The 13,552-nt window shown below is 33.1% G+C and overlaps 1 protein-coding gene across 1 annotated transcript in view; it reads right to left on the bottom strand.

The window, feature by feature from the left end:
- The window catches only part of LOC142238081 (oxysterol-binding protein-related protein 9), an 88,002-nt gene that overhangs the window by 46,701 nt on the left and 27,749 nt on the right, over window positions 1-13,552 (bottom strand). The window contains exons 3-4 of the mRNA XM_075309610.1: window positions 9,881-10,099; window positions 9,741-9,818 (exon numbers count right to left, since the gene is read on the bottom strand). Of these exons, the coding sequence (XP_075165725.1) occupies window positions 9,741-9,818; window positions 9,881-10,099 (297 nt within the window). The remainder of the gene's footprint in view (window positions 1-9,740; window positions 9,819-9,880; window positions 10,100-13,552) is intronic.

The raw sequence follows: 13,552 nt of genomic DNA, 5'->3' as shown, positions 1-13,552 counted from the left end.
GAATACCTTCGATAGGTCAAGCGCCACGAGGACCGCCCTATGACACGGCTTGGGCTGATTGAGTCCAATATTTATATGTGTTGAAATGGCATGCAAGGCTGTCATCGTACTAAGGACCTTACGGAATCCATGTTGATGGTGGGCAGCTGGAAAATTCTCCACAAGGCTGGGGAGGAGTAGTGCCTCAAGTGTCTTGGCTACTGGCGAGAGAAGGGATATCGGTCCGTACGATTCGTCTTTACTCTAATCTTTGCCTGGTTTCAGTAGTGAAATCACCCTACCCATCTTCCAGACATCGGGTATAATGGGTGATTCCAAGGAAAAATTTAGGAGTCTGGTTAGGTACTTAACTCCCAGTATTCCCAGATGCTTCAGCATTAGCATTGAAATTCTGTCGGGGCCCAGAGCTTTGGATGGTTTCGCGCTGTTGATGACATTGGTAAATTGTGGTGTGTCATCGGCTCGGAGACCACGTATGCGACGAGTGGCTCTCCTTTTCGCTCTATCACTCTCGGGATGCTCGACAAACTGTCGGTTGACAAATCTGGCGCATCTCTTCGGATCACTCACCGTCACGTCGAGAGGGCTCTCACTGTTGGCCGGCGTTCAGAGGTTATGAAATCGGAGGGTCGGTTAATGATAAGAATTATAGGGAGGTGGTCTGATACCAATGAAATGACGGGTTGCCAGGAAACGTCATTTATCAGACCAGGCGACGATAATGATAAGTCTGGCGAACTGCTGCAATCACCCATAATTCTCGTGGGGGGCCTTTTCGTTCACCGTGCAAAATGTGGAGTCATCTATCTTCTCTGCCAAAACTATGCCTCTCTGGTCATTACCTAGGAGAGAATGCCAAAATTCATGGTGGGCAATAAAGTCTCCTAGCACCAATCGGTTATGCCCGCACAACAGCCACTCAATGTTTGGGCTATAACCTGGAGCACACCTACCAACTTGCGGTATATATACGTTGTATAGCTCTATCTCGGCAGCCTCAGGCTTGACTGCTACCCCCATACATTCCATATACGCCTCACCGGATAGACAAGCACAACCCAGCAATATAAGGTTGGATCTACCTTATCTACAGCACGAGATCGAGCTCTACAAAAAAGAGCCTCAAGATCTGGCAGCATAACAGGCAGGCCTGAACAGGATTCATCAGGACACTGTAGTTGACGGAGTGAGAAGCCACAAGCTTAATCCTGATTTAGGATTCTGAACACCGCCCATAGCACCGGAGGAGAGAGACCTCTCCCGGCACACTAGGGTAGTTTTGGCCAAACTAAGATCAAGCAAGTCACGTCGCCTCAATTTCCTACCTATCAGTGACTAATAGCAGCATAGCTAACATGTGTTCCGTCAAGGGTCACATGTCACGCGTCACTTTTTTCTCGAAATTTATCATTAAGACAGCGCCAATGAAACAATTTCATAACTATAATGAATGAATGTTTTCATTATTTTAATGAATTTGTTATTAATCGAAAGAGAATTTCATATTATTAATGACATTTTGTCATTGTCCTAATGTATAATTTTCGCTATTTCAAGGAAAAAATGTGGTTAGCTCAATTTTAATGAAATTTTCTTGGTGTGTACTAGAACGTACTTTGGTTATTTTCCAGTCGTACGAAGACTTCATAGTACAATATATCAAACGGTCATAGTGCAAAAAAATTTTCCAAATTGTAAATATTAGAAAATAAAAGTGTAATAAAAATATGGTGATTTTTTTAAATTTCCAAAGCAATGCAGGAGCCGAAAACGGGGTTTTAAAGCTTTACGACAAACCCTTGTAAAATCATTGGAGATAATCCAAATATTAACTCCTTACAGATCACAAGTTGGGGATCAAAATCAGTTTTTGGAAACTCTTTTTTTTAGGGGTATCTTTGAAGAAAGATCCCAAATGTTGATATGTGATCCTTTTATGGTTTAGTATCAAAACAACTTTAAATTGCGAGAATCTTGTTGTCGTGATGTAAATGAGTGATTCTTGACAATTCTTTCGTCTCAAGGCGATTGTAAAAAAGAAAATATTTCCTATAAACCTTATAATCAACAATTCAAGTTGACAATAATAGCCTTAATTATTGAAGTCAGATTTACGTTAATATATACTCCTTCAAGGTTGTCGTCATATTCCTTTCTACAATCCGAATGTCGTCCACACAGAATTCGTTTCACCCTATTATAGCATCATATATGATATTTACTATTAATTCCCATTTTCCATATTGGTTACACACTATGGTCTACAGGCATAGGCACAAAACACATGTGTATAGCAGCTCATTATTTCTCATGACCCTTGGCAAGGCTATTTATGGAAATATTGTTCGAATGCTACTGCTCATATTGTTGACTTTAAGTTTTTTTCCTGCCCACACCACGAATTTGACCCCAAAATTCTTCTTCTCCATTTCTACGTTCTATTCGCTCTCTTTATCATCTCATGTCTTTCGTTTAGAGGACTGAACTGAATGAATACGATATCATAATCGAATGGCATACAGGCTTGTCCCCAAAATTGCACACAATGTGTTCCAATTAACAGGTGTCGGTTTCAGTGGGTGGGATTAATATGCTATACCTACCATAGTCCTTACAATGTATCAATGAAATAGGCGGAAGTGTTCATAGAAGATAAGGATTACATATCCAGGAATTCATTTGTAGTAAACAAGTAACCTATGTGAAGGGCAAGGCAAGTGTCTTGGATAATATTCAGGCATATGGAAACCTCAAAATTTGGCACAATTAAATGTAGACAAGTCCCAAATGTGGAAAATTTCATGAGACTGAAATCACAGATATCATGGACAAGAATGGTATTCTCATTGCCGCGCTTCATATAGCAGCGGTTCAGGAAGCAATAGCTTCCTACCAGTGCAGCGTTGTGCTGGAGACTATCACCTGTCAACGATGTTGAGAGACGGCTGTCTAAAGACCACGTCGATGCTATCTGAGCGAAGATCTCACATCTCCAGGTATTTCTGAACCCGGCAATTAAAGATGTCGGCACAAATTGTGGATATTCGCCTCACACAACTGTGCAGCTCTTCGCGTGTCCTGCAAAAGCAACAGATTTGACACCTACTTCACTCTAGATATACACTAATTCAACAAATTCTGAGTTCGTTAAAAAAATTTGTTCCTGATCGGGTTCAAGCGTAACAGTGCGATTGACAGTAATACATATATATTTTATTAACAGCGAATTATATTGTTTTACAAGTCACCAAAACCATTAACGTCTGAGTTCGAATCTACAATGGACTGACAAGGAAAATTCTGAAATCACAGATTTCACTGAATAGAAAAGGGTATTCTCATTGCCGCGCTCCAGTTGGAATGGTATCTCTGGATTATCCTGCTACTCTGTTCTAAGGCAGGAAAGAGAAGGGAATGCCGGTGGGGGAATAGCCTTCATTGTCCATGATTCTGTGAGATACAGACCCATGCCATTTATCACGACTGTGTGCTAATCTTATATATTCCTTCCCGATTCCAAACTATCCTGTTAAACGACAAGAATGCTCATCTTGACCGTTGGGACTCAGAACTTGGATGTGACGCCAGAGAAGAACAGATTGCGGATCAGGAAGATGACACAGATTTCTGTGTGTTAAATGAAGACCAACTGAATCGCATACCGAAGATCTCCGCACGCCACCATGGTTAACTCAGACTTTATGTCATGTAGACATAGCCTGAACTCTGACCACCTCCCGACCGCAATGAAAATTTATCTAGGGACAGACACCGTTATTCCAGAGAAAAGAACGTTTATGAGTTTAACACTGCCAACATCAGCGTAAGTCTTGAAGGGAATTTCTTCATGTACGTCTTGAAGAGGGCATGCAACAGATGTATACCAGCTAGTTGGATCCCGAACATCCGTCCGAATTTCCTTATGGAAGCATCTAGGTTAGCAGATAAGAGGAACAAGATCCGGAAAGTTTTCGATCCACTTGATTGCAGAATTCCGAGTCTCGCTAATGAGATCGACCGGCTTGGGGCCACCCATAAGCGACAAATGTCGTACAAGCATTTGGGGGAGTCCGATCTTGAATCCAGACGGTTGTGGTCTACGATTGGGAACGTCTCGAGTCCCAACCGGATAAACTGCATGTCGATTTCGTTTGTGGGGAGTATGCAACTCCAAAGGACGATATCCGTGTAACGAATGCTTTCTGAAGATAATTCGTCGAGCACCCCCAGACAGAGCGTGTAAGCAGAAGGCTAAGGCGAGTCCTCTGTGCACTTAGACCGGACAGCCAGGAATGTGTGATCCAAGCAGGCAGACAGTCTTATGTGTAATTCACACGAACGAAGAAGACTGTTTTTCATATGTTTAGGTGTAAAAATTATATGTTTGGAACTCAAATTTTTAGCACATTTTTTTGAGTGCAAGCATATAATGTTCACAATTGAATGATTAAAAAATGCAGTTTTGAAAAACATTGTCAGTGTTTAGATTAGTCGATTAACTATTGGGGCCTTAAAAAATGATATGCTTAGGATGAAACATATCATGTTTGCACAGTACAAACCTTTTTTTGGTTGAACAAATTCTGAACATACATATACTTGAAGCAGAATAGGTTTGGGAGTATATGTTACAGATAAGATTTTTTTTAGGGTGGAGGAGGAATAAACAAGGTGTACCTCAAAGGCGGAGTGCTGCCCAACTCCGTTTTTACTTTTACGTGGAGCTCCTCTTCCGCCATAAGATTTCCACCTGATAACCTTTCTGGCCACCATTTCATATGTCTGAGTGTAAAAATTATATGTTTGGAACTCAAATTTTTAAACACACTATTTTTAAGTGCAAGCATATAATGTTCATAAAATGGCATAACATGTTTGCGACATATATGTTAGTAAGTTAGAACATATTATGTTTGGGACATAACATTTTTGTAAATATAATATGTTTGGATGAAAACATATATTAATTTAGAAATAGTCTATAAACATATATGCGTCTAGGAAGAGAAACCTAGAGGGTAAGCTGCAAGTAAAAGTATGGAGGTAATCAATTGGCGCCTTAAACATATATATATACAAAGAAAATTTCATTAAAATTTTTACTACCAGTGTATGGGTGAAACATAATATGTTTGAATACAAACAATATTTTGTTTGGGCTAATCCTGAAAATATATATCCTTGAAGCAAAATGTGTATATGTGGCTATATGTTATAGAAGAGATTTTTTTCTGAGGGTGTGGAGCTTAATATCAACATTAGTGTCCAGAGCATTCCCATATGCAAGAACCCTAGGGTTCGTTTGATAGTTTGTTTCTTTTTGTAGAGCATGCGGAAATGGTTGCAAATAACGCTTGTAGTAGATACATTAGCGTGGCTAGACAATTTTCCTAGGGGGGGCTATAGCCCCCCTAGCTAAAAATTGGTGGACTGAAGTTATAGGTGCAATTAATGATTTATTTTATAAAAATAAATAAAAATTCAGACTTCAGCATAAATAGACAATTAATTTATAATAAAGCAGCTAAAAGTAGTTCAACACTTTTGCCCAGCAAAAAAATTGGAAGTTGTTATAAAGGCACAACTTTAAAACACCTCCCAAAAATGTCCTCACAAAGAAAAAAATTATTTTAACTTCACAGGAAGTGTTTTAATTCATTTTTATACCCTCCACCATAGGGTATATTAACTTTGTCATTCCGTTTGTAACACATCGAAATATTGCTCTAAGACCCCATAAAGTATATATTCTGGGTCGTGGTGAAATTCTGAGTCGATCTGAGCATGTCCGTCCGTCCGTCTGTTGAAATCACGCTAACTTCCGAACGAAACAAGCTATCGACTTGAAACTTGGCATAAGTAGTTGTTATTGATGTAAGTCGGATGGTATTGCAAATGGGCCATATCGGTCCACTTTTACGTATAGCCCCCATATAAAAGGACCCCCAAATTTGGCTTGCCGTTCCTCTAAGAGAAGCAAATTTCATCCGATCCGGCTGAAATTTTGCTACAAATTACTTAAATTATGCCGGAAAAATGCTAATTCCATTCTAGAAAAATTGCGAATTTTTGAAAATATTTTAGGTCAAACGTTCCCATTTCCCATTATTTATTTGAGAAAATATCACAAAATTTTTTAATTCACATTCAAAACACTGAATTCGGATCACACCTTAAGACTGATGCAAATTCAGTGCAACGGTTGAAAGGGTGGGCGTCCGTCCTATGACATACCCATCTTAAATTCATCGCTTCTGCACCAATTTTGCACCACTTCCGGACACAAAAAGATCAGTTTCTTTGCTTTTTTAGCGATGCTTTAGTTATTAAACTAAACATAGATTTACGAACTTAAATCATATGTTCAACCACAGTTTTATTTCATAAATATCAGACTTCAAACATTCACTTATATAAAAATAAAACTATATATTGCCAACTGCTACCATGGAAATCTTTAGCGGAACTTTGTGCGGTTGTATTTACTTCTTTAATATTATATAAAAGCAATGAAAAATTGTAAATAGGTTTTTAAATTCTGGGGGGGCTAAATTTTTTCTTACTCCCCAGAGCCTTCCTACGCTTATGAGTAGATACAAGATCCTGAACACATTGGCTGATAGCACATGGGCAAAAGATAAAGAAACGATTCAAAAGGCCTATGAGTTATTTGGTCGTCCCCTTATCGAGAATGCGGCGGCACTGAGGCCGGCACATACGGCACCGATTCAGAAAGCTATAGCATTCTACCAATGCAGCGTTATACTGGATGGAGAACTACCACCTGTCAACGATAACGAGAGACGGCTGACGGTGACAGCAAAGATCTGGCATCTCCAGGTATTTGAACAGTTATCTCCCCCTTCTGAACCCGGCAATTAAAGTTGTCTGCCCAAATTCATTCATTCACATTCGCCACATGCAAAACAATCTAAGCGCCCTTAATTAGAAACAATCCATTGAATAAAAAATATAATTAACTTATTTTACAGTATTCTGAATTTCCTCCTTCCTTAGTCAAACATACATTATACATTATATTATTATATTCTACCTGTCAATATATTGCAATTGCATATCGTATATTTGTTTCCGAGTAAATTAAGAATGCATTTTAATAACATGCAAATGTAAATTTAATTAATGTACAATTAATTGTGCAAATAAAATGTATTCGGTTCAATTGTATACTCAAAAACGTTATTTACCTGCAGACTAATTGGTGAACTTTTCTATTTTCTAGTTCGAATTCTACCCGATTCTTCAACCATAAGCGACATCCCTAAGAACAAGTATTTTACAAGAGTAAAAAGCATTAGCGTATCTAGGGGTCCTGGGTGGGCTAAAACATCCCCAAGAAAATTTTAAGCCCCCAGAATATTTATCGGTAGAATTTGTTTTAGTCGTCATGCCTTTTAATTCCAAAACCTTATTTTATGTATACCGTAAAAAACTTTTAAAGGAACGGGCAAACAAATTAAAATCTAGCACGTGAGTTTGTGAATCGAAATAAGATCCAGATATATAAACCTGAGAAATAAGCATATTTGGGGAATGCAAAAATCGTAAAAAGACATCAGGCGAATACCACACGAAAAAACTTAATTTCTTTTCTGGGAAACGAAAATTTAGACCAACGATGTATTCAATAATTGGTGAATTTTTTTTAATTTCGTTGAGGACGGTACCCGTCCATATATTTGGTTCGCAATATTGGGTAGAAAAAGTAATTGTTTCAAAATTAATTTTCTTTAATAATTACTCTACGGGAAATCGGTGTAAATTAACACTGACGGACCCATCAGGACTAGGGCCGTTGTTCCAGTTAACCAAAAATTTTTTAAAATTTTCAAATAATTTATTAAATTCTATGCTGAGACTGGTCCATACACACCAGGAACTAGTCTCGTACCGGTCCTGGGGTTGATCCATTTCCCATAGGGTAATTTTAAAGAAAATAAACTTTTTGAATTGGAACTTTGGAGCATTCCGCTTTCAAGTTACAATAAAATTTACCGAAAATATATAACTTTATTGTTTTACTGATTCTTTTTCGATTTTAGTAACCAAGCTCGAACTTAGGTTAGGTTAGGTTAGGTGGCAGCCCGATGTATCAGACTCACTTAGACTATTCAGTCCATTGTGATACCATATTGGTGAACTTCTCTCTTATCACTGAATGCTGTCCGATTCTATGTTAAGCTCAATGACAAGGGAACTCCTTTTTATAGCCCGAGTCCGAACGGCGTTCCACATTGCAGTGAAACCACTTAGAGAAGCTTTGAAACCCTCAGAAATGTCACCAGCATTACTGAGGTGGGATAATCCACCGCTGAAAAACTTTTTGGTGTTCGATCGAAACAGGAATCGTACCCACGACCTTGTGTATGCAAGGCGGGCATGCTAACCATTGCACCACGGTGGCTCCCGTGCTTGTACTTAGTATCTACCACCGGAAAAGGTACGAAATTTCAAACAAGCAAAGTTTTCTCCTGGTGCTCAAAAATAGATTTAAAAGTTAAGAGGCAATCGTTGAATCACTTATTATAGCAGCAAGCTTATTTGCTTAAGAAAGTGGAATTTCATTTGTCCAAAATATTGTTCCGGTGGAAAGTATTTTTTCTTTGGGTTTAGATATGAGAATCCTATTTTCTCTATGTCGTTGTGGTTGGGTCGTGGATTGAACTCCCAAAAATGATTTTGCTTTTGCTCACTTAAGTACAATTTGGATAGTTGAAGCCAAAGATTTCTTGTCCTTAAAATACGAATGCGAGTTTTGCCTAACATAGAAGACGCATGTGTTCGATATAAAATTTTTTCCTTGTCCAAAAGTCCATAAAATATACAATGAAGTCGTTTCGGCTTAGCAAAATTTCAAAAATTGATTTACCCCAAATGCTTAATTCATAACCTAAAGATCCTACAGCATTCAAATTTACAAGGTTAGGCATTCAGCCAAAAATCGATCTCCGAAGCCCGACTCGCTACATATAGTTAAATTAGCCGATAAATCTCTATTTTGTCGTCAGAGACATAATAATTTATCCCAAAAAGATATATGACATAGGGTAATCTTCCATGATTGCATGCAAACGTTTATGCCCTGTTCCAATGTTACCAGGTGTGGTTTGAGCATTCCCCCCCAAATTTTAAGAAAAAAAACCCTAAATTGTTCTAATTTTTTCAAAAACCCCCAACAATTTTTTTAGAACATAAATACGTACAAAATGGGTTTCCAAATGTTGAGAAAAAGTACTGTTAAACAACATAATTCAAAAAAAATTGGAAAAATAATAATAAACAAAAATAAAACTCAGTAAATATATAGAAAATTCCTAAATCGTCTGCAGTTCTAGTGTACAAATTGTGCAATAAGTTATTTAGGAACTTGGTTGACCTTCCGCATCTGTTTTTCTCCAAATTCATGACAGAATTGTTCCGAATTTGGTTGAGAATATATCAAATGTAAAACCCTAAATTTGGGGGAAACCCTCAACCTGGCAACCAACCTTTCTCAAACAAACAAACTAATCTATCAAAAATAGAAAAATTCATTTGAATCCGAGAGACTGCTTTTCTTTAGAAAATGGTTTCGTACGATTACACAGGCACAGGACATTGGTCAATATCATATTATGACTGAATTAAATTTTGAGAATCAATAAACTAAGGAGAAATTTGGTTTTTGTATTCAATTGACAATTATAATTTTAAAATTCCTATACTATTTTAAAACTCACACTTGCGTTATCCTGTAATGATTTACATTTGGCCTTTTCATCTGGATCCGCTATATCGTTGATACGCCTTTCTAATGTCTGTAATGTAAAGAAATTTAATTAAAACCATGAATTTATTGTGCTTAGCCATTGCAACTTACATTTGTTTGTTCAATCATTAGTTGCAAATAAGCATCTGCCTCAGAAACGCGTCTACCAAATATCTCTAAATAGTTTGCCCTTCTATTTGTCAGATCCTTATTGTAGCCACCAAGGTAGAATGCACTTTGATTTTCCCACAGGCGAGAGCGATTTGCATGTCGTTGAATTGTGTCCTCCAAACGACGCACCCATTTTTCACGTTCCTCACTGTGCTGAGCCTGAAAGTAATCGGATCGGAGAGGGAGAATAATTAATGTTGGAAATGGTTGGTGGTCTCTAAGAAAGGGAGTAGCCTATTATACAGTTGGTAGAATTCTACAAAACATGGTAAATTTTTTACTGTTTGGTAGATTGGTAGAATTTTTGATGTTTTGGTAGATTTTGCAAAATATACCTCTCCAACTAAGAGGAACATAAATTTTCTATAGAAATAAAAATTTGACAAAATTTTCTATAACAATAAAATGTTGACAAAATTTTCTATAGAAATTAAATTTTGAAAAAATTTTCTATAGAAATAAAATTTTGACAAAATTTTCTATAGAAATAAAATTTTGACAAAATTTTCTATAGAAATAAAATTTTGACAAAATTTTCTATAGAAATAAAATTTTGACAAAATTTTCTATAGAAATAAAATTTTGACAACATTTTCTATAGAAATAAAATTTTGACAAATTTTTCTATAGAAATAAAATTTTGACAAAATTTTCTGTAGGAATAAAATTAAAAACAAAAAAATATAGAAATACAATTTTCAGAAAATTTTCTATATATTCAATATCTTTAAAAATTGAAATTTTCGTGTTGGGTCATAAATTTAAACAAAATTTTTTAACAAGATTTTCTCTAGAAATAAAATTTTGACAAAATTTTCTATAGAAATAAAATTTTGACAAAATTTTCTGTAGAAATAAAATTTTGACAAAATTTTCTATAGAAATAAAATTTTGACAAAATTTTCTATAGAAATATAATTTTGACAAAATTTTCTATAGAAATAAAATTTTGACAAAATTTTCTATAGAAATAAAATTTTGACAAAATTTTCTATAGAAATAAAATTTTGACAAAATTTTCTGTAGAAATAAAATTTTGACAAAATTTTCTATAGAAATAAAATTTTGACAAAATTTTCTATAGAAATAAAATTTTGACAAAATTTCCTATAGAAATAAAATTTTGATAAAAATTTTCTATAGAAATAAAATTTTGAAAAATTTTCTATAGAAAATTTGAGCAAAATTTTCTACAGAAATAGAATTTTGAAAAAATTTTCTATAGAAATAAAATTTTGACAAAATTTTCTATAGAAATAAAATTTTAACAAAATTTTCTATAAAAATAAAATTTTGACAAAATTTTCTATAGAAATAAAATTTTGACAAAATTTGCAATAGAAATAAAATTTTGACAAAATATTCTATAGAAATAAAATTTTGACAAAATTTTCTATAGAAATAAAATTTTGACAAAATTTTCTATAGAAATAAAATTTTGACAAAATTTTCTATAGAAATAAAATTAAAAAAAAAAAAAAATTCCATAGAAATAAAATTTTGACAAAATTTTCTATAGAAATAAAATTTTGACAAACTTTTCTATAGAAATAAAATTTAAAAAAAAATTTCCATAGAAATAAAATTTTGACAAAATTTTCTATAAAAATAAAATTTTGACAAAATTTTCTATAGAAATAAAATTTTGACAAAATTTGCTATAGAAATAAAATTTTGACAAAATATTCTATAGAAATAAAATTTTGACAAAATTTTCTATAGAAATAAAATTTTGACAAAATTTTCTATAGAAATAAAATTAAAAAAAAAATTCCATAGAAATAAAATTTGGCAAAATTTTCTATAGAAATAAAATTTTGACAAAATTTTCTATAGAAATACAATTTTGACAAAATTTTCTATAAAAATAGGGAGCCACCGTGGTGCAATGGTTAGCATGCCCGCCTTGCATACACAAGGTCGTGGGTTCGATTCCTGCTACGACCGAACACCAAAAAGTTTTTCAGCGGTGGATTATCCCACCTCAGTAATGCTGGTGACATTTCTGAGGGTTTCAAAGCTTGTCTAAGTGGTTGCACTGGAATGTGGAACGCCGTTCGGACTCGGCTATAAAAAGGAGGTCCCTTGTCATTGAGCTTAACATGGAATCGGGCAGCACTCAGTGATAAGAGAGAAGTTCACCACTGTGGTATCACAATGGACTGAATAGTCTAAGTGAGCCTGATACATCGGGCTGCCACATAACCTAACCTAACCTAACCTAACCTAACCTATAAAAATAAAATTTTGAAAAAATTTTGACAAAATTTTCTATAGAAATAAAATTTTGACAAAATTTTCTATAGAAATAAAATTTTGACAAAATTTTCTATAGAAATAAAATTTTGACAAAATTTTCTATAGAAATAAAATTTTGACAAAATTTTCTATAGAAATTAAATTTTGACAAAATTTTCTATAGAAATAAAATTTGGCAAAATTTTCTATAGAAGTAAATTTTTGACAAATTTTTCGATAGAAATAAAGTTTTAACAAATTTTTCTATAGAAATAAAGTTTTAACAAATTTTTCTATAGAAATAAAATTTTGACAAATTTTTCTATAGAAATAAAATTTTGAAAAATTTTTCTATAGAAATAAAATTTTGACAAATTTTTCTATAGAAATAAAATTTTGACAAATTTTTCTATAGAAATAAAATTTTGACAAAATTTTCTATAGAACTAAAATTTTGACAAAATTTTCTATAGAAATAAAATTTTGACAAGATTTTCTATAGAAATAAAATTTTGACAAAAATTTCTATAGAAATAAAATTTTGACAAAATTTTCTATAGAAATAAACTTTTGACAAAATTTTGTATAGAAATAAAATTTTGACAAAATTTTCTATAGAAGTAAAGTTTTGACCAATTTTTCCATAGAAATAAAATTTTGACAAAATTTTCTATAGAAATAAAATTTCGACAAAATTTTCTATAGAAGTAAATTTTTGACAAATTTTTCGATAGAAATAAAGTTTTAACAAATTTTTCTATAGAAATAAAGTTTTAACAAATTTTTCTATAGAAATAAAATTTTGACAAATTTTTCTATAGAAATAAAATTTTGAAAAATTTTTCTATAGAAATAAAATTTTGACAAATTTTTCTATAGAAATAAAATTTTGACAAATTTTTCTATAGAAATAAAATTTTGACAAAATTTTCTATAGAACTAAAATTTTGACAAAATTTTCTATAGAAATAAAATTTTGACAAGATTTTCTATAGAAATAAAATTTTGACAAAAATTTCTATAGAAATAAAATTTTGACAAAATTTTCTATAGAAATAAACTTTTGACAAAATTTTGTATAGAAATAAAATTTTGACAAAATTTTCTATAGAAATAAAATTTGAGCAAAATTTTTTACAAAAAAATAGAATTTTGACAAAATTTTCTATAGAAATAAAATTTTGACAAAATTTTCTATAGAAATAAAATTTTGACAAAATTTTCTACAGGAATAAAATTTTGACAAATTTTTCGATAGAAATAAAGTTTTAACAAATTTTTCTATAGAAATAAAGTTTTAACAAATTTTTCTATAGAAATAAAATTTTGACAAATTTTTCTATAGAAATAAAATTTTGAAAAATTTTTCTATAG

This window comes from Haematobia irritans, chromosome 5 (assembly GCF_050003625.1).
Source record: "Haematobia irritans isolate KBUSLIRL chromosome 5, ASM5000362v1, whole genome shotgun sequence".
NCBI lineage: Eukaryota > Metazoa > Arthropoda > Insecta > Diptera > Muscidae > Haematobia > Haematobia irritans.
This window is presented reverse-complemented; position numbering and strand designations above follow the sequence as displayed.